Here is a 22749-nt window from a genome sequence, read left to right as displayed (position 1 = left end):
TTGTGGTGACTTACATGACGTTTAGAGGGCATTTTATGGCCAATTCATGCAAAAAACTACATAATCCCAAAGGGTTCACATACTTTTTCTTGCAACTGTATACCTAAATGTTGCTTTTGCAGATTTAGAGATAAAATTTGGAAACTGTGACCAGTTCAGACACTGTAGCATTTCCCCCACACACACAATTTGACTTTCTTTGTGGTTAGGAATTGCTCTGGCTGCACTGGACAATATGAATCCTTCAGAGCAAATGGTGGTGAAATGTGCAGCTGTCATTGGTGTGACATTCAGTACAGAGATGCTGCTTTATATCCTCCCGGAATGGACAAAAAGGAAGATGTATCAGACTCTGGCAGCACTGGTGGAATCCCGTATCTTTAAGTGTTGTAGTGAAAGAAAAGAATTAAATGTAACCCAGCACATGTTATCCAAAGAATCCAGCATCAGCAATAATGAATTGAAATCACTTAGGCAAGAATCAGGTAAGGCATGGACATGATTGAACAACATTCTTGCATTCTTCTATACATCAGTTTCATGTTAAATTGATGCTGAAATCTTAAACAAATTTGTTCTTAACTTCGCTTTTTATAGGAACAAAGGGAGCACCCAGTAGTCAAATAAAATCAAGTAATATTTTATGATATGTCTGTCTTCATATAAATCCTTGACAAGTAAATCATAGTAGGCATTCACCATGATCAGACTGTGTTCACTAGCATAATGAGAATAACTATCATGAGAAAATTAGCTGCTGTAGTCATGTTCTTAAATTTAATCAGAAATAGAGCATTAACTATTGCTACACAGCAGTAGATTTATGCAAGTTGACTTCATTCTTTGATGGTGCAGATACTAAGACTACCTTATTTTTCAGATCTTGGATCAGTTATTTCCAATAGGCTCAAGCTAGAAGAAGCTGTGATGCATTGCAAAATCATGGAGTTTTGCACACCACTGTTTCAAGAAGCAGCCTATGAATTGTGGCTTAAGAATCAGAAAAAAGCCTTGCATTTCAAATGTGCCAGTTACCTGAAGTGCTTAGCTCACCGATGCAAGTGTTGTGGGGAAGGTGATTTCATTCCTTATCACCGGTATGCAGTAGATGGCATGCTTCAAAAATTCTATTCACAGGAATATAAGATTAAGAATGTGAAAGAGGATGTGTTGAATGAGGCTGCTATGATCCTTGTTTCTGAAACCCTAAAAAAATTGGAAGCATCCCACCAGGAAGGTAGGTATTAATTTGATGGTCCTAGTACAGCAACCTCAACTCTCAGTCTAAATATTTTCCTTGAAAACTACCAAAGTAGGTTATCATACAAAAGTATAGTCATTTTTGTAGAAAGCTCAAATATCAAGACAAGAACAATACACAGGAAGATATTGAGAGAAGTAAATAACGAATGAATCCAGAAGGAGATTTGCAGAACTACAAAGCTGAAAAAGACAGTTCAAAGTAGTCTGGTTTTGTCCTCACTACTCGGTGTGTTTTATAGAGCAGTTAATATTTTCGCCTATTTGAATAGGGTAGGCATCATTGTTTATTTATAATGGAGAACCCAGTCCAGGCAGTAGGCAGAGCCTAGTCTAAGAAATATCTTACACTCTGCCTTGCCTTTTCAAAATGTGAATATTTTACAGCGTTTAACTGCAGGACTATTTTTCATTTTTTTTGTGTATCTATGCCCATGTATTAGGAATACAACTCAGTCATCAGAGCTGTGCTCTAAAGCCTGTACTGCATACATGATACTAAATTATCACTCTGTGGATAATTTTTTATTAAAGAAATTTTTAAATGAATAAAGATAATACAAATTTTAAAAGGAAAAAGTAAGGCACGTAAAGGAATTAATAAGTGGAAAAGTGCAAAGAAAGACATAGAGAAAGGAAAATGAAAATGAAATGAAAGATTATAAAGAAGTGGCTTCCAAACTTATTAACAGCAGGTACAAGTATATTTGCAATAGTGGCGAATATATGTAATGTAGGATGAGGGTGAAGGTTTGTTCTTGGAGCTTGTGGGTTGATTTCCAAATATTTCGTTATTAGGCTAGGTAACTAGCGTTACAAGTATATTTATATTTTATGTCCTGTAAAATTACAACACAATTTCCTTCTTTCCATAGTCTACACTCAGCAAAATGTCCATAAGAGGTGATAAATTAGGAATATCTTTGAAACCTTGCTGCTTATGTGTGAGATCTCAAGTAGTCTTTAATCTCTATCTGTTTGGCAGGGGACAAGAATCAAGAGAAGAAATGTGCATTTTCATTATCACATAAGAAAGGACTTTTCCGAAAGAGAGGTAAAAATAAAATTATCCTTTAAAAGAACACTACACTGTGGCCTTAATCATGCATTCAGGCTGAGTCCAAAGGGAACACCATTGTTACTAATAGAATCAATTCACTTTTTTTTTCCAAGGCACTATTTTTCCCCCCAAGTAGAAGATACAGTGGTGAGATTCAGCTGGTTCACACCACTTCATCAGAACCAGTAGCTATTTTTTTTGTGGCCCAGGCCCAGAATGGACTTCTGGAAGCGGCATCCACACAGAACCAGTTGTTCACATATTTGAATCCCACCACTCTGTAGATATAGCCAAAACCAGTTAGAGCATGATTAAAAGTGAAGCTACCACACGCCAAGTTGAGCTGTTATAGAGATTTGTGGAACCTTAAAAAGAGGAATCTGTAATCTCAGCTGAGCAGCGCTAATTCTGATTATCCCTGGTTTCAAGCACCAAGTGGCTCTGCCTGTGCCACATGCTTCTGTGTGACTGAGTACTACTCTGTCTCCTTGGCTTTCTGACTCTCCATCCAGAGATGGTGGTATTCCTGTGGGTTGGATAGATGAGCTCCAGCTCAGAATTTGAATCAGAAGTACCAAAAGTAGTAAGTACTGATTTCCACTGTAGCTAGGAGCAGGATTTTCAGCTCTTTTGCTACGAGGGAGTTGATTTAGTTGAACAGTGCTGGTGAAATTAGAAATCTTTCCAAGAACATGAATGATTCCTGTGTGTCCCCAAGGGCCAATCTGCAGGCCCATAGCCTTTTTAATTAAATCATAAATCTGCAACTGTCTGCACTTAATACGGGAATCCATGATTTATGAGAAGCCAATATTTCTGCTGCTTGGACATTTTCTGTGTACAAGCAAAGAGGGTGAATAGGAGGAAGCCATACAATCAGAAGACTAGGTATCATAAGGGATTAATGGAATGTTAAGTGGATCTGAAATGAGTAAGAGAGTTGCCATTTATAAGTAATGGGATTTACTTGTATGACAATAGTACGGAGCAATGACAGGAAGACTTTGTTTCCATTCAGATCTCTTTATTGGTAGTTTCTTGGTAAGGAAATCTTGTTAAACATCTGGCTTGCATAAATTGTTCCTTGAAGCATGGTCTGAAGCTCCTGGAATATTGTATCCAATCTAGAAATGCAGAGAGGATACTTTAAAAAAGGATTGAATCTATGGTTTTTAAAGATACGTCCAATTGGGTTGAAGCATAGCAGTAATTGGTATAATTCAGCCAATTATTTTATTGGCAATTCACAAAGTGTCTGAAATATTTTTCCAATATATCATTAGTAAGCTCGGTTCGTCTATGATTTGGATGACAGGCAATGAAAATGTATAAACCATAGAATCATAATGCTGATAGGGCCACTTAAGTCTTTGAGTCCATTTCTCTTCTCAGAAACCCACATTAAAGCATCCCAGACAGACTGTGTATGAATAGATCAGATGGAGTCCACCAGTTCTTTGAATAACTGACTCCACTGTCTGATTGTCATTAACATGCATTAGGTAAGAATTTCCTGCCATATTTCTTTATGGAAGAATAAAGGAAATAAGACTGATTCTTGTAGCACCCACTTGATATGTTTTTCCAGTTTAAACAGGAACTACTGAGGTATACTTTTAAATTTGATGTTGAGACAATGATGTACAGTATTAATATAATTATCATACCACCACCAGTTAACTAGCTTGCTAACCAGCTTATCACAGAGCATTCTTCTGAAGTAAAAAGGCATCTAAAACATTTTCAGAACTTGTCAAGAAGGTTACTGAATTAACAAATAAAGTTAGACCAACAAAGCCCCTACTACCGTATCTACTCTAGCCTTACTCTAGTGAAGCCCGTCTGGAACTGAACAATTGCTTTCATAGTCTCTACCTGGAAGAAAATATGCAGATACCTATAAAAGAGCAGTCATCAATAGTTTCTAAAAAGGAGACACAACCCAGCATTGCTATGACAGGAAGAATAATATCCCAGACTTCCCTAGGGAAAAAAGGGGGAATATTCGTGACAGGAAATTCAGTTCTTTGGAGAACAGAAACTATAGTCTGCAGACTGAACAGTGAATCTAGGGTATGTTGTCTCCCTGGAGTAAAACTCAAAGATGTAATTGAGAAACTTATTAAAATGATGAGCCCCATAGATTACTACCCTTTTCTTCTACACATGCGGACCAATGACACAACAATGAATGTAAAAACAATAACGAGATTACAAACAGCTAGGGAAGAAAGTTAAAGAATTAGGCACACAAGTGGTGTTTTCATCTGTACTTCCATCTTCTATCTATACTTCCAACAAAAGGCCAAGATCCAATAAAGGAGCAAAGGATTTTAGAAATGAACCACTGGCGTAAAAACTGGTGTCAACAACAGAGCTTCAGCTTCCTAGACCATGGTGTGCTTTACTTACATGAAGGGCTCCTGGCAAGGGATGGACTGTACCTCACAAGAATTGGAAAGAAAATATTTGGAAAATGACTGGCTCGTCTTATCAGAAGGACTTTAAACTAAAATTAGAATAGAATAGAATAGAATAGAATAGAATAGAATAGAATAGAATAGAATAGAATAGAATAGAATAGAATAGAATAGAATAGAATAGGTAGGGACCTTGGAAGTCTTCTAGTCCAGCCCCCCGCTCAAGAAGGAGAACCTGTACCGTCTCAGACAAGTGACTGTCCAGTCTCTTCTTAAAAACCTCCAGTGATGGAGTGCCCACAATTTTTGAAGGCAAGCTATTCCACTGGTTAACTGTCCTCATTGTTAGGAAGTTTCTCCTTAATTCTAGGTTGCTTCTCTCTTTGGTCAGTTTCCAACCATTGTTTCTTGTCCTGCCCCCTGGTGCTTTGTAGAATAATTTGACCCCCTCTACTTTATGGCAGCCCCTCAAATACTATCATGTCAAGTGCTATCATGTCACCCCTATTTCTTCTTTTCTTTAGACTAGCCCAGGGGTCAGCAACCTGAAACAGTGAAAGAGCCACTCGGAACCGGTTCCCTCACGAAAGGAAAAACTGGGAGCCGCAAAAAAAAAATGTGTGCACATGCGCATACATGCGCGCATGCACAGAAAAGGGTTGGACTGAAGAGTGGAGCCAAGGCGAGATATGCACCTACCCTGCATATTTGAATTGATTGGTTGAACATTTTTAGTCCCACTTTTTTTTTTTTGGACTGCACATGGCAGAGGACTGGGAGCCGCAGGAGATGGCTGAAAGAGCCGCATGTGGCTCCGGAGCCACGGGTTGCAGACCTGTGGACTAGCCAAACTGAAGTCCTGTAGCTGTTCTTCATATGTTTTAGTCTCCAGGCCTTGGATAATCTTAGTTGCTCTTCTCTGAACTTTTTTTCAAGGTCTCAACATCTTTTTTGTAGTATGGCGACCAAAACTGGTCGCAGTATTCCAGGTGTGGTCTCACTAGGATTTTATAAAGCAGTATTTATTAATACTTCACGTGATCTTTTTTTTTTTTTTATTGAAAAGTTTTACAATACAATTTTCCATTAAAAACCCCCATCCCCCCCGACCCTCCCCTCCCCAGCTCCCCCCTCCCTCTTCCCTCCCTTGCCTCCCCCCTTCCCCCCTCCCTCTTCCCTCCCCGTACCTCCCCCCCACCCTCCTCCCCCCCCGGACTTCCCAGAGCTAAATACAAGGTATATATATATAAAAACAATCATAAGCAACCATATACTAACAACCATAAATTCTAAAATCCATCACCCTCTAACTTGTATAAGAACAAACAAAACTTAACATTATTAAATATATATAAAAAAGAAAATTGGAAAAAAAAAGAAAAAACACGAAAGAAGACTTATTCAAATGCTAGATAAAACTTCTTAACCCTATACTTATTCTGGATAAACTCAATCCACTTTCTCCATTCCATAATATAACGTTCTTGCGAGTGATCTTTCAAATAAGCCGATATCTTCGCCATCTCTGCCAGGTCGGAAACCTTTAAAGTCCATTCTTCTATGGTCGGCAGCTCCTCTTTCTTCCAATATTGTCCTATCAAAAGTCTTGCTGCCGTAATTAAATTCAGCATCAACTTAGAGTCCACCACTGTAGCATCAACAATTATTCCCAACAAAAAAAATTGCGGACAAAACTTTATCCTTCTTTTAAAAATCTTCTGTATATTCCACCAGATTTTAATCCAAAAGGCCTTAACCTTTTTACATGTCCACCATATGTGAAAATATGTTGCATCTTCAGCCCCGCACCTCCAACACTTAGGCTGATAATTCGGGTACATACTTGCAAGTTTTTTAGGATCTAAATGCCATCTATAAAACATCTTATAAAAATTCTCTCTTAAATTTTGAGCTTGAGTAAATTTCACATTCCTCACCCAAATCTTCTCCCACATATCCATAGTAATAACTTCCTGGATATTTTGGGCCCATTTTATCATACAGTCCTTAACAAGCTCTGTTTCTGAATCAATCTCAATCAGTGCAAGATATATCCGTTTAATGTGTGCAGGTCCCTGATTTCTAATTTGCTTTATCAAATTTTCATCAATCGTTGCAAATCCAATTTTCTGGTCTTCTTTCCACCTGGCCCGTAGCTGAGTATATTGAAACCATGTTTGTACAACCTTCTCTTCTCGCAAGAAGCTATATGATTTCAAACACCAAACATTCCTTTCTAAACTTAAAATTTCCTTGTAGGTAGTCTCATCGTGTTTGAAACCAGCATGTATATTTTCTATTGCGTGTTTTGGAATTGCCCACAATGGTATCTTACAACTTAGCTTATGTCTATACTTCTTCCAAACTCTCAGCAATGCCTGTCTTAGAATATGCGTCCTAAACACGGTACCTACCTTCTTATCATACAACAAATATGCATGCCAGCCAAACAACAAATCATGGCCCTCAAGATTTAATAACCTCGATTGCGTCAAATTAATCCAATCACTTATTCCTACTAATGCAGCAGCTTCATAATATAATTTAAAATTAGGCAATTTAAGGCCACCTCTCTCACGAATATCCTGCATAATCTTAAGTTTAACTCGTGGCTTTTTCCCTGCCCACACAAATTTATTGATACCACGCTGCCATTCCTCCAAGTTAGAATCTTTCTTAAGAATCGGTATCATTTGAAATAAAAATAAAAATTTGGGCAGGACATTCATTTTCACTGCTGCAATCCGTCCCAACAAAGTCAATTGCAATTTTTGCCAACTCTCCAATTCTTTTTGAATTTTCCCCCACAATTTTTCGTAATTATTTTTATATAGCTTTGTATTCGAGGGCGACAAAATTACCCCCAAATATTTAACCCTTTTAACAATCTCAAATCCAGTTAATCCTTCCAAGAAGGCCTTCTGTGAAACTGTCATGTTTCTAGCCAAAATTTTAGTTTTCTGTATATTTACTTTAAATCCAGAAACCTTCCCATATTGTGTTATTATCTCTATCAGGTCCACAACAGAATTCTCTGGCTGGGTCACTGTAACAACCAGATCATCTGCAAATGCTCTCAATCTATAGTCTTGATCTCCAACTTGTATCCCCTTAATTTTTTCCGAATTCCGAATCTTGTTCAATAATATCTCTAAAGTTAATACAAATAATATCTTATAATCTGTATTTAAAAGCGAAATCGGTCTGTAATTTTTAACTTGAGTAGCATCCTGATCTTCCTTCGGAATCAATGAGATAAAAGCTGTTCTCCAAGACGGTGGCACCTTTCCCCCCCTCTGGATTGTCTGGAACAGTTCCTTTAACGGTTTTATCATCTCAAATTGTAAATTTTTATAAAAGGCCGCAGACAAGCCATCCGTACCGGGCGCCTTATCAACCTTCAAATCCTTAATTGCTGTAAGGATTTCTTCTTCTGTGATCAGTTGGTTAATCCCCTCTCTTTGTGCTTGCGTAAGGACCGGAATATTAGCATTCTCCAAATATTTATCAATGTCTTTTACCTCAATTTCCTCTTTGGTATATAATTTCGAATAAAAATCCACAAAAGCATCCTTAATTAGATTCTGTTGAAACACAACCCTTCCTTTATATTCAATCTTGTCTATGTTAGAGGCCCTTTGTTTCTTCCTCAGTCTATAGGCTAACCATCTGCCTGGTTTATTAGCGTTGCAAAAAGTATTATGCCTAGCAAACCGCAGATTGGTTGCCACTTGGTCTGCCATTAATTTATCAAATTGTCCTCTTAACAGCCTAATAGCCTCTTTAATCTTCACGTCCCCTGGATTCAAAATCAAAACCCTTTCTTTTTCCTTTATTTCATTCTCCAGTTCTTTCCTTCTAGTTTCCATTACACGTCTATGTCTATTATTCATATATATCAACACCCCTCTCATATAGGCCTTACTAGCATCCCAAACCATATCCATCGAGGTACCCTTATTCATATTAATCTCGAAAAAATCCTTCATCCGCTGTTTACATTCTTCCACATTTTTCTGATCTCTAAACAAGTTCTCATTTAGGCGCCACGAGCGCCTATCTCTTTTCTCCTTATCAATCTCCAACCAAACTGGACTGTGGTCTGAAATAGTTCTTGCACATATCTTCACTTTTTTAGTTCTCAAAAAGAAGTCATTAGTCAACAAAATAAAATCAATCCTTGAGAAAGATTGGTGTCTGTCAGAATAAAAAGTATAATCCTTCTCCTGCAGGTGCCTCTCACGCCAGATATCTCGCAATTCCAAATCATCCTTCAATTCAAAAAAAGTTTTAGGCAATCTGGCGTGGCTTGGAACACGCTTAAAAGCTCCAGCTTTATCCAAGTGTACATCCAGAACACCATTCCAATCTCCCATAAAAATAAAAGATTTATAATCCAACTGGGTAAGCTTTGTATGAAGTAAGCTAAAAAAATCAGCTTGTTGTTGGTTAGGTGCATATAGTCCAACTAGAAGCATCTTTTTACCTTCTAACAGCAGCTCAATCATAACATATCTTCCATGCTTATCTGCTTCAATTAAATCTGCTGTTAGAGCACTTTTAACATAAACAACTACTCCATTTTTCTTATTCTCTGCAGAGGCAACAAAATGCGTACCCAGTCTCGCGTTCAATAAATACTTTTGATCCAAAACTCTAATATGCGTTTCTTGCAAACATATAACGTCTATCTTAAATTGCTTTAAATATTGAAAAACTTTCTTCCTCTTCTGCGGTGAATTCAGTCCATTAACATTCCAAGTTAAGAATTTAGTTGCCATGAATATTCTCCAGAAGCCCATGGACCACAGCCTTGATAGGACTAACTTCTTTAGGCCGTGCTCCTCCCACAGCTTGACTGTATGTACGTTGCGAAGAAACTGAAGACTTTTGTTGATCTTGTTCTATTATTTTCTTTGCTCGTTTTAAAGCAGCACGCGTCACTCTTTGCTCTCTAGGATCATCCAAAGAAGTTGTAACTTGATCTCCTCCCGCTCCACTTTCCTCCGTTTCCTCCTCTTGTTGTTCTTCTTCTCCAGATCCTTTCCCAGCTTCCAGGAGCGTTAATGGAGTTGCTTTTAAGACATTGTTGTAAAAATCACGCGCTTGCTTCACAGTAATCAACCGGTACCTTTTACCTTCATGCATCACCATCAGCCCCTGAGGAATCTCCCATCTAAACCTTATATCTCTTTGCTTGAGCTCATGCACGAGGAATGTATAATCCTTCCTTCCCCTTAAAATCCTTGGAGGAATTTCTTTTAAAACCAAAACTTCTTGTTCAGCAATCACCACTTTAACATCATAGGCAGCTTGTATAATTTGATCTCTGATCTCTCTTTTTGCAAAATAAACCACCACATCTCTAGGCAACTTCCTCTGTCTGGCAATCCATGAATTCACCCGAAACACTTTATCCATAGCTGCTCTTATTTCAGATGCTGGCAGGTTTAATACTTCTTCAAAAGCCTCAGAGATCAGCTGCTTCAAGTCTTCTTTAGTATCCTCTTTTAAACCTCTGATTCTGACAGCAAACTGCATCTGGTAAAATTGGGCTAAACTTAAGTCCTTCTCCAGTTTATCTCTTACATTTTCATTCTCTCTTACTTTGACTTCTAATATAGCATTCCTTTGATCCAAATCATCCATCTTTTCATCTAATTCTTCCACACATTCCGCCACTTTATGCACTGAAGACAAAATGTCTACCTTCATCACGCTGAGCTTCTGTTCCATCCTCTCTTCCATTCTCTCCTCCAGTTTCTCCAATTTCTCCTCCATCTGCGCAAATTTATCAGCCATTGATTGATTAATTGAGTCCAAAAGTTTATCCACAGCATCTCGAAACTCCTTCGCTGTCAGCGCTTCAGAAGGGTGCAACGCCTGTAAAGATGATTGTTGCACTGGCGAGGATCCACCACTCCGAAGAGTTTTAGGGGGAGGTTTCGCCGCCATCTTTTAATCCTCAAATATGACGCACTTTCACTTAGAGTTTAAAAAGTTCAAGTAGTTAGAGAGTATATTAAAATAAGCCTCTTCACCTTTATCTCTTGTACCGCTCTGCCTGCTCCTTTAAATCATAGTCCTTTCTTCAGGCAGGGATGGTTCGCAGATGCCTGGCTCCGCTCCAGAAAGTTCAGAGCAGACACGCCGGCCAGCTGGGAGCAACCCAGGCTACGGGGGAGTTCAATCCTTCAGCCGCCCAAGCTCCAAGCTCAGGCGGCCTCGGAGAGCTCTACCCCTACCTGGGGCCTCACCCCCTCCTCTTCTCCCGAGGAGGGGGCTTCAATTTCGCCCGAACAGCTGTTCGGCGCTGTTACGGGCGAAAAAACAAACAGCTGAGCCGCGGGCAGCCCGGGAAGGCTGTCTTCGGCGCCGCGACGCCACCGGAAGTCAATACTTCACGTGATCTTGATTCCATGCCTCTGTTTATAATTGATAGGGAAGAGGGGTGGAATCTTCATGACCTTTAGAACCTGATTCCAGGCAAAACTCACTAGATAACCAATCACATAAGGAAGTAAGAAGATAAGAGAAAGGAGAAGAAAAAAAGAAAAAACATAGCGAAGTGATGGAAAGCATGGAAAACCCAGATACAAACTAGGAGATATAAGAAACATACCCAAGACCCATAAACAGGGCTTTTCAACCAGTAGTACACATACCACTGATGGTACTTTGGCACTTGGCATGTGCTATGTGACTTAGATAAATGTAGCAGGAGGGGGATGAGCTGGTGGCAGCTCCAACAAGGCCTGGAGGAGAGTCAGCTAGAGCTGCAATGTTGCTGGAGCTCTGCTGAGGGCCCAGGATTGGCGCATGCAGCTTCAGCTGATCAGTGTTTCCGGTGGCCTTGCAGGTGGCTGGCAAAAAATGGAAAGAGGAACACATAATTAAGGCAGAGTATCAGCAGATAGCCCAGATCTGCAAAGTTGAAGTCAGGAAAACAAAGGCTCAGAATGAACAAAGACTTGCAACAAAAGTCAAAGATAATTTTAAAAAAAGTTTATTTCAACATATAAATAACAAGAAAAAAGTCAAGGAAACAGTAGGTTTATTTACGAGAGAAGATGGCAAGAAAATTACAGACAGTGGAGAGAAAAAAGAGCTGCTTAACTCGTTCTTTGAATCAGTCTTCATGCAAAAAGAAATTATAGCCCAACTTATCAAAAAAACTAACTGTAAAAGGCTAATTAGAAAAAAAATTAAAATAAGAAAGAAAATGGTTAGAGAACACTTATCTGATCTTGAGGAATATAAATCACTGGGATCTTATTGATTACATTCCAGAGTTAAGAACAGACCTTGCCAAACCAATCTTATTTCATTCTTTGACAAAGTGACTAAATTAGTACACCAGCGAAATGCTGTGGACATAGTATATTTAGACTTCAGCAAAGCATTCAACAAAGTAGACCATAAGCTACTTCCTGGTAAGCTAGAAAAATATGGGACAGGCAGCATCACCACCAGATGGATTTGTACCTGGCTGAGAAACCATACTCAACAAGTCGTTCTTAATGGTACTACATCTACATGGAGGGAAGTAAGCAGTGGAGTACCACAAGATTCCATCTTAGGCCCAGTACTCTTCAATATCTTCAGAAATAACTTAGATGAGGGAATAGAAAGAGAAGTCATCAAATTTGCAGATGATACTAAGTTGGCAGGAATAGCCAACACCCAAGAAGACGAGCTCAGGATCCAAAAAGATCTTGACAGACTTTAACAATGGCCCCTATCCAACAACATGAAATTTAATATGGAAAAAGCAAGGTTTTACACAGGCAGGAAAAACCAAAGGTACAAGTACAGATTAAGTGAAACCCTGCCTCAAAAACAGTAACTGAGAGGGACCTTGAGAGTCCTAGTGGACGATCGCTTAATTATGAGCCAGCAGCGTGCAGCAGCAGACAAAAAAAAGCTAACACAATTCTTGGTTGTATAAACAGAGGTATAGAATCAAAATAAGATAAAGTTTTAGTACTGCTTTATAAACCCTCAGTAAGGCCACACCTGGAATACAGCATCCAGTTTTGGTCATCACATTATTAAAAAAAGATGTTGAGACTTTGGAAAAAGTGCAAAGAAGAACAACTAAGATGATTAAAGGTCTGGAGTGGTCTTCAACCATATGAAGAACGGTTGCAGGATTTAGGTTCAGCTAGTCTAGAGGAAAGAAGGACTAGGGAGGACATGATAGCAGTATTCCAGGATTTGAGAGGTTGCCACAAAAAGGAAGGGGTCAACTTATTCTCCAAAGCATCAGAGGGCAGGACAAGAAAAAAATATATGATAGAAACTAATCAAGGAGAGAAGCAACCTGGAATTAAGGAGAAACTTCCTAACAGTGAGTACAATTAACCAGTGGAACAGCTTGTCTTCAGAAGTTGTGGGTCCTTCATCATTGGAGGTTTATAAGAGACTAGACAGCCACTTGTCTGAAATAGTATAGGTCTCCTGCTTGAGCAGGGGGTTGGATTAGAAGACCTCCAAGGTCCCTTCCAGCTCTATTCTGCTTGAAAACTTATGTTCTACATGGGATGACTTCTAAGATCATTTGGAAGGTGCAAAATGCAGCAGCTTGAGTGCTCACCAGTGCTTGTCAGTGGGTACATGTTACAACTGTTTTATGCAGGGCTTTTTTTCCTCATAGAACGCTTAGAACGGAGTTCCGGTACCTTTTTTGGATGGAACCTTGTAGGGTAGGCAAGGTGGGTTGTATGACATGGGTGAGTTCCCGCACCTTTTTCTTTTACAAAAAAGCACTGGTTTTATGGACCTGTTAACTTCCAAAATAATAATTTAAAGTCCTGATTTTATCCTTGAAAGCCCTTAATGGCTTGGCATCAGGTTAACCACTAGACTGGAATTTCCCCAATCACTTCAGTCATGCTAAGGGAAATCCCCCAGAGTCATTATTTTTCTGTAATTGAGATATTCCTTTGAGTGGTTTTCCATAGGAAGTTTGACTGGCCCCAACTTTAATCACTTTCTGCAAAAAAGAGAATTTTTCTGGAAGCTATTGCAGGGCTGATGCCAGGTACTGTTTCGGGGTACAGATTTTAGTATTTTTGTTTTTCCAAAGTAAGTCAAGGTAGTCCTTGAGTTATGAATACAATCGGGATGGGAACTTCCATTGTTAAGTGATGTGGTCTTTAAGTGAATCGTCCTGATTTTACCATCTTTTTTTGCTTCAGTTGTTTCTCTAGTTCTTTTTAATACGCTCTTGGTTGATGATAGTTTAACACTTGATTTTCAGGAATGATGGATCCAGAATTGGTTTCCTATGGACTTATTCTAGAATTGTATTTGTTTCCTTTACAGAAAAATCAGATTACTCTTTTTTCTTCAGTGCTAGACATTCTACTGTTGCTGAATTGATGGAATCAAGTGTTGGTAAGGTGCTTGCATTTATATTTCTGATGTACAAGAACATATTTATTCTCTTTCTGAATGATGAAATTAGACCAAAGGGTTGAGATACCTTTTCATGTGTTATTTTTTTTCTTCAGACACATTTATAGAATGGAAGGATACTAGAATTAAAGCGCGTCAGCTTACTACAGGTAAATCTTTTAAATATGACAGGTAATGTTAAAAATAATGGAGGTTGTACATTAGATAATTGTGGACATGAGGCATCATTTAAAAAACAGAACAGGGGAAAGATCCGTCCTCTCTGATATAATATTCCAGGTGATATCTCTAACCCCAATCTCCTCACCTACAATATTTCTGTTTAGAAGAGGGAAACCTTTTCAGAAAGAAAAATGTGACTGTTTTAGTGTAATATGGCAATAGAGATGATAGAAGATATTTTCATTATTATAGACAAAATTGAACTCATCACAGACCTAGGTTTGAGAGATGATGCAATTGGGCCACAGTGGTCAGATGGGGTTCCTTTTTTTTTTTTTGCTTCCAGATGGATTTTTACTGGAAAGTTCATGATTTTGCCATTTCAGATCTCACAAGGGCCTGTAGAGTAAAAGATACTGCACTTGTCATCTGCCTCCAGTTTAAAATTGGTTCTTTTCTACCTGTCCATTTGGGCTGTAAATTAATTAAATTATTTCCAAAAAAGAAGCAGTACATAGAACTGATGAAAGCTTGCAATAAACATTTGCCTCCTAAAAATTTGGTGAGGGAGTATTTTGGATAGGGGAACATATTGATAGAACACTATAGGCATAGGAATGATATTTATTGGCCAAGTGTCATTGGACATTTGTCTCCTTGGGATATTGCCTATCTTCTGTACCCCACTTATTTTGGCTTGGCAAAGCTCAAAGAAATGAAGACTGCTTTCCCCATCTATCATCTTATTTTGCCGATTCTTGATAGTTCTTTTCACACAGAGAGAACCATATCATATATGATTATTTCCAACACAGCAGTATGTGAATAATGCATGTAAGGATTGATGGTTTATTTATTTTTAACGCAGAGCTCTATTCTGAGCTCTAGTCAGATCAATTACCATGGATAACATAGCCATCTGGAGCTTCAGGGGAAAGCAGCTCCTCATTAAACAAGATTACAGGTAGTCCTCGAGTCACAGAAAGACACTTAGTACAGTGGTTCAAAGTTATGACAGACCCCCCCCAAAAGTACTTATGACCCAGTTGCGAAGTTATGTATGTTGCAGGACTCCTGCAGTCATTCAACCAGAGAAATGCTGCAACATGCTTATTTCCCCACCATCCTCTCCAAATACATGCAACAATTGCTGGCAGAAAGAGACTGTGTAGGAAGGGAAGAGTTTTGCTGGCTGTGGGCATTCACTGGGAGAAGGAGATGAGCCTCTAAGAAGGGAAGTCACTGCCTGCATGCCTTCCCTCCCTCCACCATTAGCCAGGGACCAAAAGCAAACAGCAAGGAAGGGAAGGATGATTTCTCTGCTTCACCATTTGCCTTTGCTGGGGGAGGGAAGCTTAGCATCCAGCGGTGAAAGAAAAACAGTTCACTAGGGTCTCAGAAAAAGATGGCTGCTTTTCTGCCATCTGTCCCAGCAGTGGAGCAGCCTGTCCTCTTCCTATCTAACATCCTGAGAGATCTGGAGATCTTCGAAAGGTGAGTGATCAGTGACAGTTGGGTGGGTGCAGGGGGTAGGTGTGGAGGAGGCCAACCAGCTGTGGGGACCCCAAGGGGTGGGAAGCAGAGTATGGGTTATCTCAGTGTGTGTGTGTGTGGGGGGGGAAGGCCTTGGGAGGCCAGAGACAGATGATCTTGTTCTTGCACTGGGGCCCCCTGTGGTCTTCCCCACCCCTGAAGCATGCCCTGTGCACTTAACGGCCTCCCCATTTGTTTAATGAATGCATTGGGAAGAGCCAAGAATGAGGCTCATTCAACATGATTTACTTAATGGACAGGCTGTACTATGTTTGTAACTCAAGGACTACCTGTGTATTAATAGTGCTGACTGCTGTATCAATTTGCACTGTGACTGTTAAGCATTTGAAAGTACACCTTCAAACATTCAACCTCATTCTCCAAGTCCTTCATTTGAATCTGTGAATATTAGGCACTTTATTACTTCAGAAGAAACCACACTATATATTACCATATTCTAGGATGAGGCATTTACCTTTCTTCAACATTGTTCTCATGTAGGAGATACCCTGCGGTCAACCTTCATCTTGCAAGAATCCTTTAGGTGTGAAGCAAGTAACTTTTATGTTCCTGACTGTCTGGCATCATTGGCAGTGAGACTATGTGGCACTTTGTTAAGCCTCCAACTGTTTTATAAGAATGGAATTATTTAGTATCAAAAACTCAGAAACTTCTCTCTTACAAACTTCTTATTTGTAACATGGGATTTAAATGTTTTCAATAAGTTTCTAGGGAATTAATCCATATACATAAACAGCATATGTACATTTTATGCAAATATATCCCTCTTAACAGTCAATATAGTGTAAAAGATATGATAGAAGACTAGAAGAGGAAAGCCAGGTTTTAATCCTCCATTAGGTGTGGAAGCCAGCTAAGTGACCTTGGACCAGTCACTTACTTTTTGTCCAAAATAGTGTGAGGCTTTGCAAAAAAGCCATTTGATAAATAAAACCCTTTGTCACATCAATGCATTAACAGTTTCACTGTATGAACTAGGCAAGTGCAATACAAGTGCATCTTGCAACTAAGCAGGACAAATACTAAGAGCAATAATAGCATATGTCCACTAACTCTTTTCTCTTTTTTGATAAGGCTTGTAGGCCAGGGGTCCTCAACCTGTGGGCCGTAGACCACTATTGGTCCGTGGCCTACTTGCAACCAGGTCATGTGAGTGGCTGGCTGGTACGTGTGCATATGCGCATAGCCCCACTCATGTGCACATTGCAGGCACTCACCACCTCACTCATGTGAGTGTTGTGGGTGCTTGTGGCCCCACTCGCATGAGCACTTAGGCCTCACGCGAGCATTTGGGACCTCATTTACACAAGCATCAGGGGTGCTTTTGGCCTCACTTGTGTGAACAATGGGTGCTTTCTGTGTGTACTTGTGTGCCTGCCCCTCCCACAAAACCTTTCCCTCTTTCTCCCCTCCGGACCACCAAGCTGGAAAGGTTGGGGAACTCTGCTGTAGGCAATCTTTTCTCTATATACTTCTGTAAAACTTGTGGCAGCCCAATTTCTGTTACATCCTTCTTTTCTTTGGACATATTCTGAGGATAGGTAGAAGATGCCTTATTCGCTATTCTTTAGCATGACTTCATGATACAGCCTTCTTTTTATCCCAGCACATAGCTATTGTCATATAACTTTGTATTACTCTGATCCAGCATGGATGTGATGTCTTCCCATCTTATCTGGACATAAGCCTTTTTTAAATGCATGACTTGTGGTGTTTTGCAGTGACAACAAAATAGGGATCTGTCCTAACTCTTCCTGGGTGCTTTTGACCCCTTCCCTTCTAGTCACCAGCTTTCCCCCCCCCCCATAGTTTGGGCCACAGAAATTATCATCTGCTTATGTAATACCTGACTCATACTTTGTGAAGCAGGCATTATGTGGGCACTGCATAGGTGTGGTGGTCTTACAAGGAACTGCTAAAGGTAAAGGTAAAGGTTCCCCTGCACATGCGTGCTAGTCGTTTCCAACTCTAGGGGCCGGTGCTCATCTCCATTTCAAAGCCGAAGAGCCAGCGCTTGTCCGAGGACGTCTCCGTGGTCATGTGGCCAGCATGACTAGACGCCAGACGCGCACGGAACGCTGTTACCTTCCCACCGAAGTGGTCCCTATTTTTCTACTTGCATTTTTACTTGCTTTCGAACTGCTAGGTTGGCAGAAGATGGGATGAGTAACAGGCGCTCACTCTGTTACACGGCACTCGGGATTCGACCCGCCAAACTGCCAATCTTCTGCTACACATATCTAAAAATTGCCCTGCCTGATAGACAGTTTGTGTGGCATAGCTGAAATGGAATACTAATTTGTCAACAGTCTCCTTGAGCTATTTTTTAAGTAAAGCAAGAGAGATAGTGAATAAAAGTGAGCGAGGGACTGAAATGACATGAGAGAGAGCTACAGAAAAAAGTCATGGAGCAAGAGAAGGACAGAGGATCAAGGAAGTGTATGAGAGGAAAAGCGTGGGGAGCACAAGGGAGAAAGATGAGAGTGAAAAAAGAAGACAGAAAAAAGAAACAAAAAGAAACAACCGAGAGAAAATCATCTGAGTGCTAGGAAGCTGCAATTCCTGGTCTGCAAGGTGAATGGAAGCTTCCTTGTAAAGCAGAAGACCACCTTCCTAATCTACCTAATCAGGTTCTGAAAGATGGCCAAACTCCAGGGTCTACTCATCTGTCAAACTTTGAACTCCCTCAGCTTCAGGTGAAATCAGAGTAATTGAAGCTTGTTTTACTTGCCAGGCTGGTAGTAGTGGGGAAACCACAACCACCAATCACTGCTGACCTGTTATGTATGGGGGTTTAAGAGATACAGTAAACCGCGGCATAACCGATACCACCAGGTGGCGCTGTACTGAAACTGCTGTGGCCGGTTAGTTTCGGCGGGAAACTAAGGTTTAAACTGATTGGCTGAGAGCGTGCCTGGCCAGGTATATAAAGGTACAGGTAACCCCTATTTTCCTAGTACAGTTTCTACCACCAATAAAGATCCGCTATGCTGTACTCATTGGCCTGGCATCTTTCCTGCGTTCCAGAACCCACTATGCAATATGACCCACATTCAGTTCTCAGGAAACTACTGGTTTTCCATGTTAATAAGGAAGGCTGTGGGGACAGACCAAATTTATGCTGGCACACATTGTGCTGCTTTAAAGACTGATGGCCTTAAATCTTTTTAAAGGCTGATGGCCTTAAATCTTCTTTTCTTTCCTTTTTTGGAGAACAAGGTATCCGGGAAACAAACTGAGTTTGTGCACAAGTTTTGTTCTAAAAGAAAGAAAAAGCCCCTTTCATTTACATTTTAATGGGCAGATATATGAATTAGCTAACAGGATTGCTGCCCCGCGTATGAATTTAGTTTTGAAATCGTATTGGTTCCAGGTGACCCATTAACCTTCATTGCTAAGTAGAGGTTTCAGCTGGCAATTCCTGATCTGAGTTCATTGTTTTTTTTTATTATTACACCTGACTTGGTATCACACAGTAATTAAAAACTTGGAAGATTGTTAGGCTTCAGTATCTTTCTGTTTCAGTGTGGGTGAGATGTGTTAGAGATTAAGGTTACTATGGGAATTTATGGAAATTCCTTTCTTCTTTCTTTTTGGTAGGGCTGAAAATTCAGAACTGGAATTTCTAAAAAGGATGGATGAAATCATCTTGCTTACTGGCATGACCAGGAAAAGGATGGAGACCCCTGCCTCCCAGGACTGTGAATGTAAAGAGATTGTGGAGTCTATCACTGTGCCTTTATCTCAGCACTTCATGGCTCTAGGGGATTATGCTCGTGCTTTTTATTACCTGTTGGAATCCGCATCTGCTTATGTCAACCTCTCCCACAACTACATGGTAAGTAGGATCACCCATTCTTGGTAAGTAGGATCACCCATTCTTTTCTCTTCCAACCAGCTCCTCCATTACTCCTACAGCAAAGGATATTTTACATTCAGGCATCTTAAAGATGTCTGCATTTTTGTGAAAGCATTTCTAGATGCATTTATCCAGTAGAAGAGTGGAAATTTCCTCAAATTTCCTCTCTGTGACTTCATCCCCTCTTCCACAGGTTTCAGTTCTTGTATTGGGGCAATAGCTTGATTGTACCTTTTGTCCACATCTGTCTCCCAGATGACACTCACCTGGGATCCACTCCCAAACGTCAGTGTGCTGGGGAAATGTGGCTTTCACAACTTATGCTGTCCTTCCAGTGATTAAAAAGGCCAAAGAACAGAAAGTGAAACAGTATTGATGGTGATACCTCCTGGCCATTTTCTGTAACACTACTTCCTACAGTAGCACACTGGAGCAGTTGGCTAGAGGATTTAGCCCTTGCTCTTTTGGCAGGAGACTAATTTTGCAACAGATAAGCAAAATCACTTAATTAAAAAGGAAGATAAATATCCTATTGTGTGCTTGAGTGTATGCCTTCCAGTCAGTCTTCACTCCTGGCAGTTTTCTTGGCAATGATTTTCAGAAGCAATTCTTCATTGCTTCCTTCCTAGGGCCGGGAGAGATGACTGAGCAAAGATCACCCAACTTGTGCCTAAGATGAGGCCTGATGTCTTAAATCACTACATCCAACTGGCTCTCTATAAATAACCTGTCTACAGATTAAAATAACCTTTTTCATGTAGCTGAAAAGCGGTTATAGATCACTGTTCAAAACTGAAGATCAGTTTAATAGAAAAATTACAAGAGAAAACAAAATGCTCCAAATTCACTCTCCTTGCCAGAAACTTTGTAAAAAAAAAAGATTGGAAAGGAGAATGTTCAAAAAAATTGTAGCAGACTGCAAGAGTGTGAGTTGATCTAGTATGCTGATAGCTGGTGAATGATACGTCAAGCTTTTATTATATGTCATAATGTTTAATTTTAGTGCTGGGGGTGGATAAGCATGCCATTTTGCAAATCACCTTTATATTTAAAGTAAGCTTGTTCTCTCTTTTCTGTAGGTATAGCTAACCAAAATACTGTTGTGCCTTGCCAAAATACAAAGACCCAAATCACTTTCCCCTATATATATAAAAACTCTGAACTGGCTTACTAGGTTATCTTTTTATTTTAAAGTTCAATATGGTGAATAGATGCTACATCTGAACCCTGGCTTCACCCCCTCTGTGGTATATAAATATTTGTCCTTGAGAATTAATAACCTATGGTGAGGAGGTTGGGGATGGTTGGGGATCACTATATAGAAACATCATGCAGAAATCAATCCTTTCTGTTCTGTCATTCTTATTTGAGGCATTTACATATCTGAATACAGCAGAGAGCCTCTTGAGATCTTCGGAGTACAAGCATAAGCTCATTAACCAATTTGAGGTGTCTGTTTTGTACAGCCTGAAGGGAGAGGTAAGACAATTGTGTCTGGCGGTAGCCAATTGCATACTTACCACTTTTCTGAATACAGTAAAGCCCACTAGAATATCTCATTCTCTAGAGCTGCTCTGTCAGAAGTACAGTATTACTTCAGTTGTCATTTTATGATATGGTCTCCCTTCATGCTTGACCTATTATCACAGAAATTCTTCCATTGCCACTTTTAATGATCAGTAAGTCTCTCACTACATTTAGATTCATTAGAGAAATGGCCTTAAAGCTTTTCACAATTAGTTTGTTGATGGATAAGAACAGGTAGAAGACCCTACAAAGTGCTGTGTCTTCTGCTGCTATACTGTATAAGTATACAAAAATAATTTCATAGACGTACTTAGTACAGAAGAAGCCTCATTATTTTTTCATAGCTGATTTAAATATATATTCTGGTGTTTTGAGTATATTTAGCCATGCTGGAAGATCGTGATTTTACGAGGAGAGGTCTTCACACATTTTTAGGCATCATAAAGGAGATATACAAAAAAATAATAATAATTTATTTGATTATCTACCTGCGTGTCTCTGTAGGTCTGTTACAATATGGGTCAAATTACTTCTGCAAAAAAACTGATAAAGAAGGCTTTGAGCTTACTGAAGAAAAAATTCCCAATAACTGTTGTAGGAGCCTTTTGCATGTTTATGTTGGAAACCTCCAAACATTTGTCTCATCAGAAGAAACAAACTTTATGGCAAATATCCAGTGGGTAAGGATACTGGTAAACTATTTATCAAGAGTGGGTGTGGAAGGGCTGCAGTGGGGGAAGGGACCATTTTAGAACAGAACAGAACAGACTTGGAAGGAACCTCCTCCTCTCTGTGGCAGCCCCTCAAATATTGGAACACTGCTATCATGTCACCCCTACTCCTTCTTTTCACTAAGGGTCCTTCTTCAGGTTGTAATTCTTCATATGGTTTAGCCTCCAGCCCCCTAATCATCTTTGTTGCTCTTCTCTGCACTCTTTCTAGAGTCTCAACATCTTTTTTATAGTGTGATGACCAAAACTGGTTGCAGTATTCCAAGTGTGGTCTATAAAGCCTATAAAGCGGTACTAACACAATTTTACCCTTAAGAATCTCTTGAGCATACATGAATGGTAACTACTGGGTAGAGACCTGGCTACATTCATTTATACATAATGAGAGGCTCAGTCTAAAAGCAGAGACTCTGCTGACGAAGAATTGGACAAAGTGTCTGGGCTACTTTATGCATTTCATAGACATCCCACTATTTTTCTAACCCAGTTCTCATTAACTTAAGCCTCTGATCTATGCAAGGAAACTTTCTTAAAAGGGACTAGCAATCTTTTTTTTTACACAGTAAATTTGCAGCAGAGCTTTCAGATGCTCTAAAGTTATGCTGGTTTGCTGATCAACATCACTACTGTATGAGAGTTCTAGAGTGCAATGCATTTCCTTTTCTCTCACTATAAATCACATGCCCACTTGTTTTTACTATTAAGCTACATTTAGGCAAAACTGTGGACTCAGCAGAGTCTTGGTGACCTACTGCT

At 39.7% G+C, this 22749-nt stretch overlaps 2 protein-coding genes across 2 annotated transcripts in view; one reads left to right on the top strand and one right to left on the bottom strand.

Annotated features, from left to right (window-relative positions):
• MGST3 (microsomal glutathione S-transferase 3) overlaps positions 1–22106 on the bottom strand; it is a 112657-nt gene extending 90551 nt beyond the window's left edge. Inside the window, exon 1 of the mRNA XM_083357572.1 lies at positions 22102–22106. The gene's annotated coding sequence lies outside the window, so the exon portion shown is untranslated. The remainder of the gene's footprint in view (positions 1–22101) is intronic.
• Positions 1–22749, top strand: part of ADCY10 (adenylate cyclase 10) — a gene marked incomplete at both ends in the record, with an annotated part of 87913 nt that overhangs the window by 44403 nt on the left and 20761 nt on the right. Inside the window, 6 exons of the mRNA XM_083358158.1 lie at positions 210–485; positions 881–1237; positions 15756–15816; positions 19477–19714; positions 21107–21214; positions 21767–21942. Of these exons, the coding sequence (XP_083214284.1) occupies positions 210–485; positions 881–1237; positions 15756–15816; positions 19477–19714; positions 21107–21214; positions 21767–21942 (1216 nt within the window). The remainder of the gene's footprint in view (positions 1–209; positions 486–880; positions 1238–15755; positions 15817–19476; positions 19715–21106; positions 21215–21766; positions 21943–22749) is intronic.

This window comes from Vipera ursinii (assembly GCF_947247035.1).
Source record: "Vipera ursinii genome assembly, chromosome: 3".
In the NCBI taxonomy this organism is placed as follows: Eukaryota; Metazoa; Chordata; class Lepidosauria; order Squamata; family Viperidae; genus Vipera; species Vipera ursinii.
This window is presented reverse-complemented; position numbering and strand designations above follow the sequence as displayed.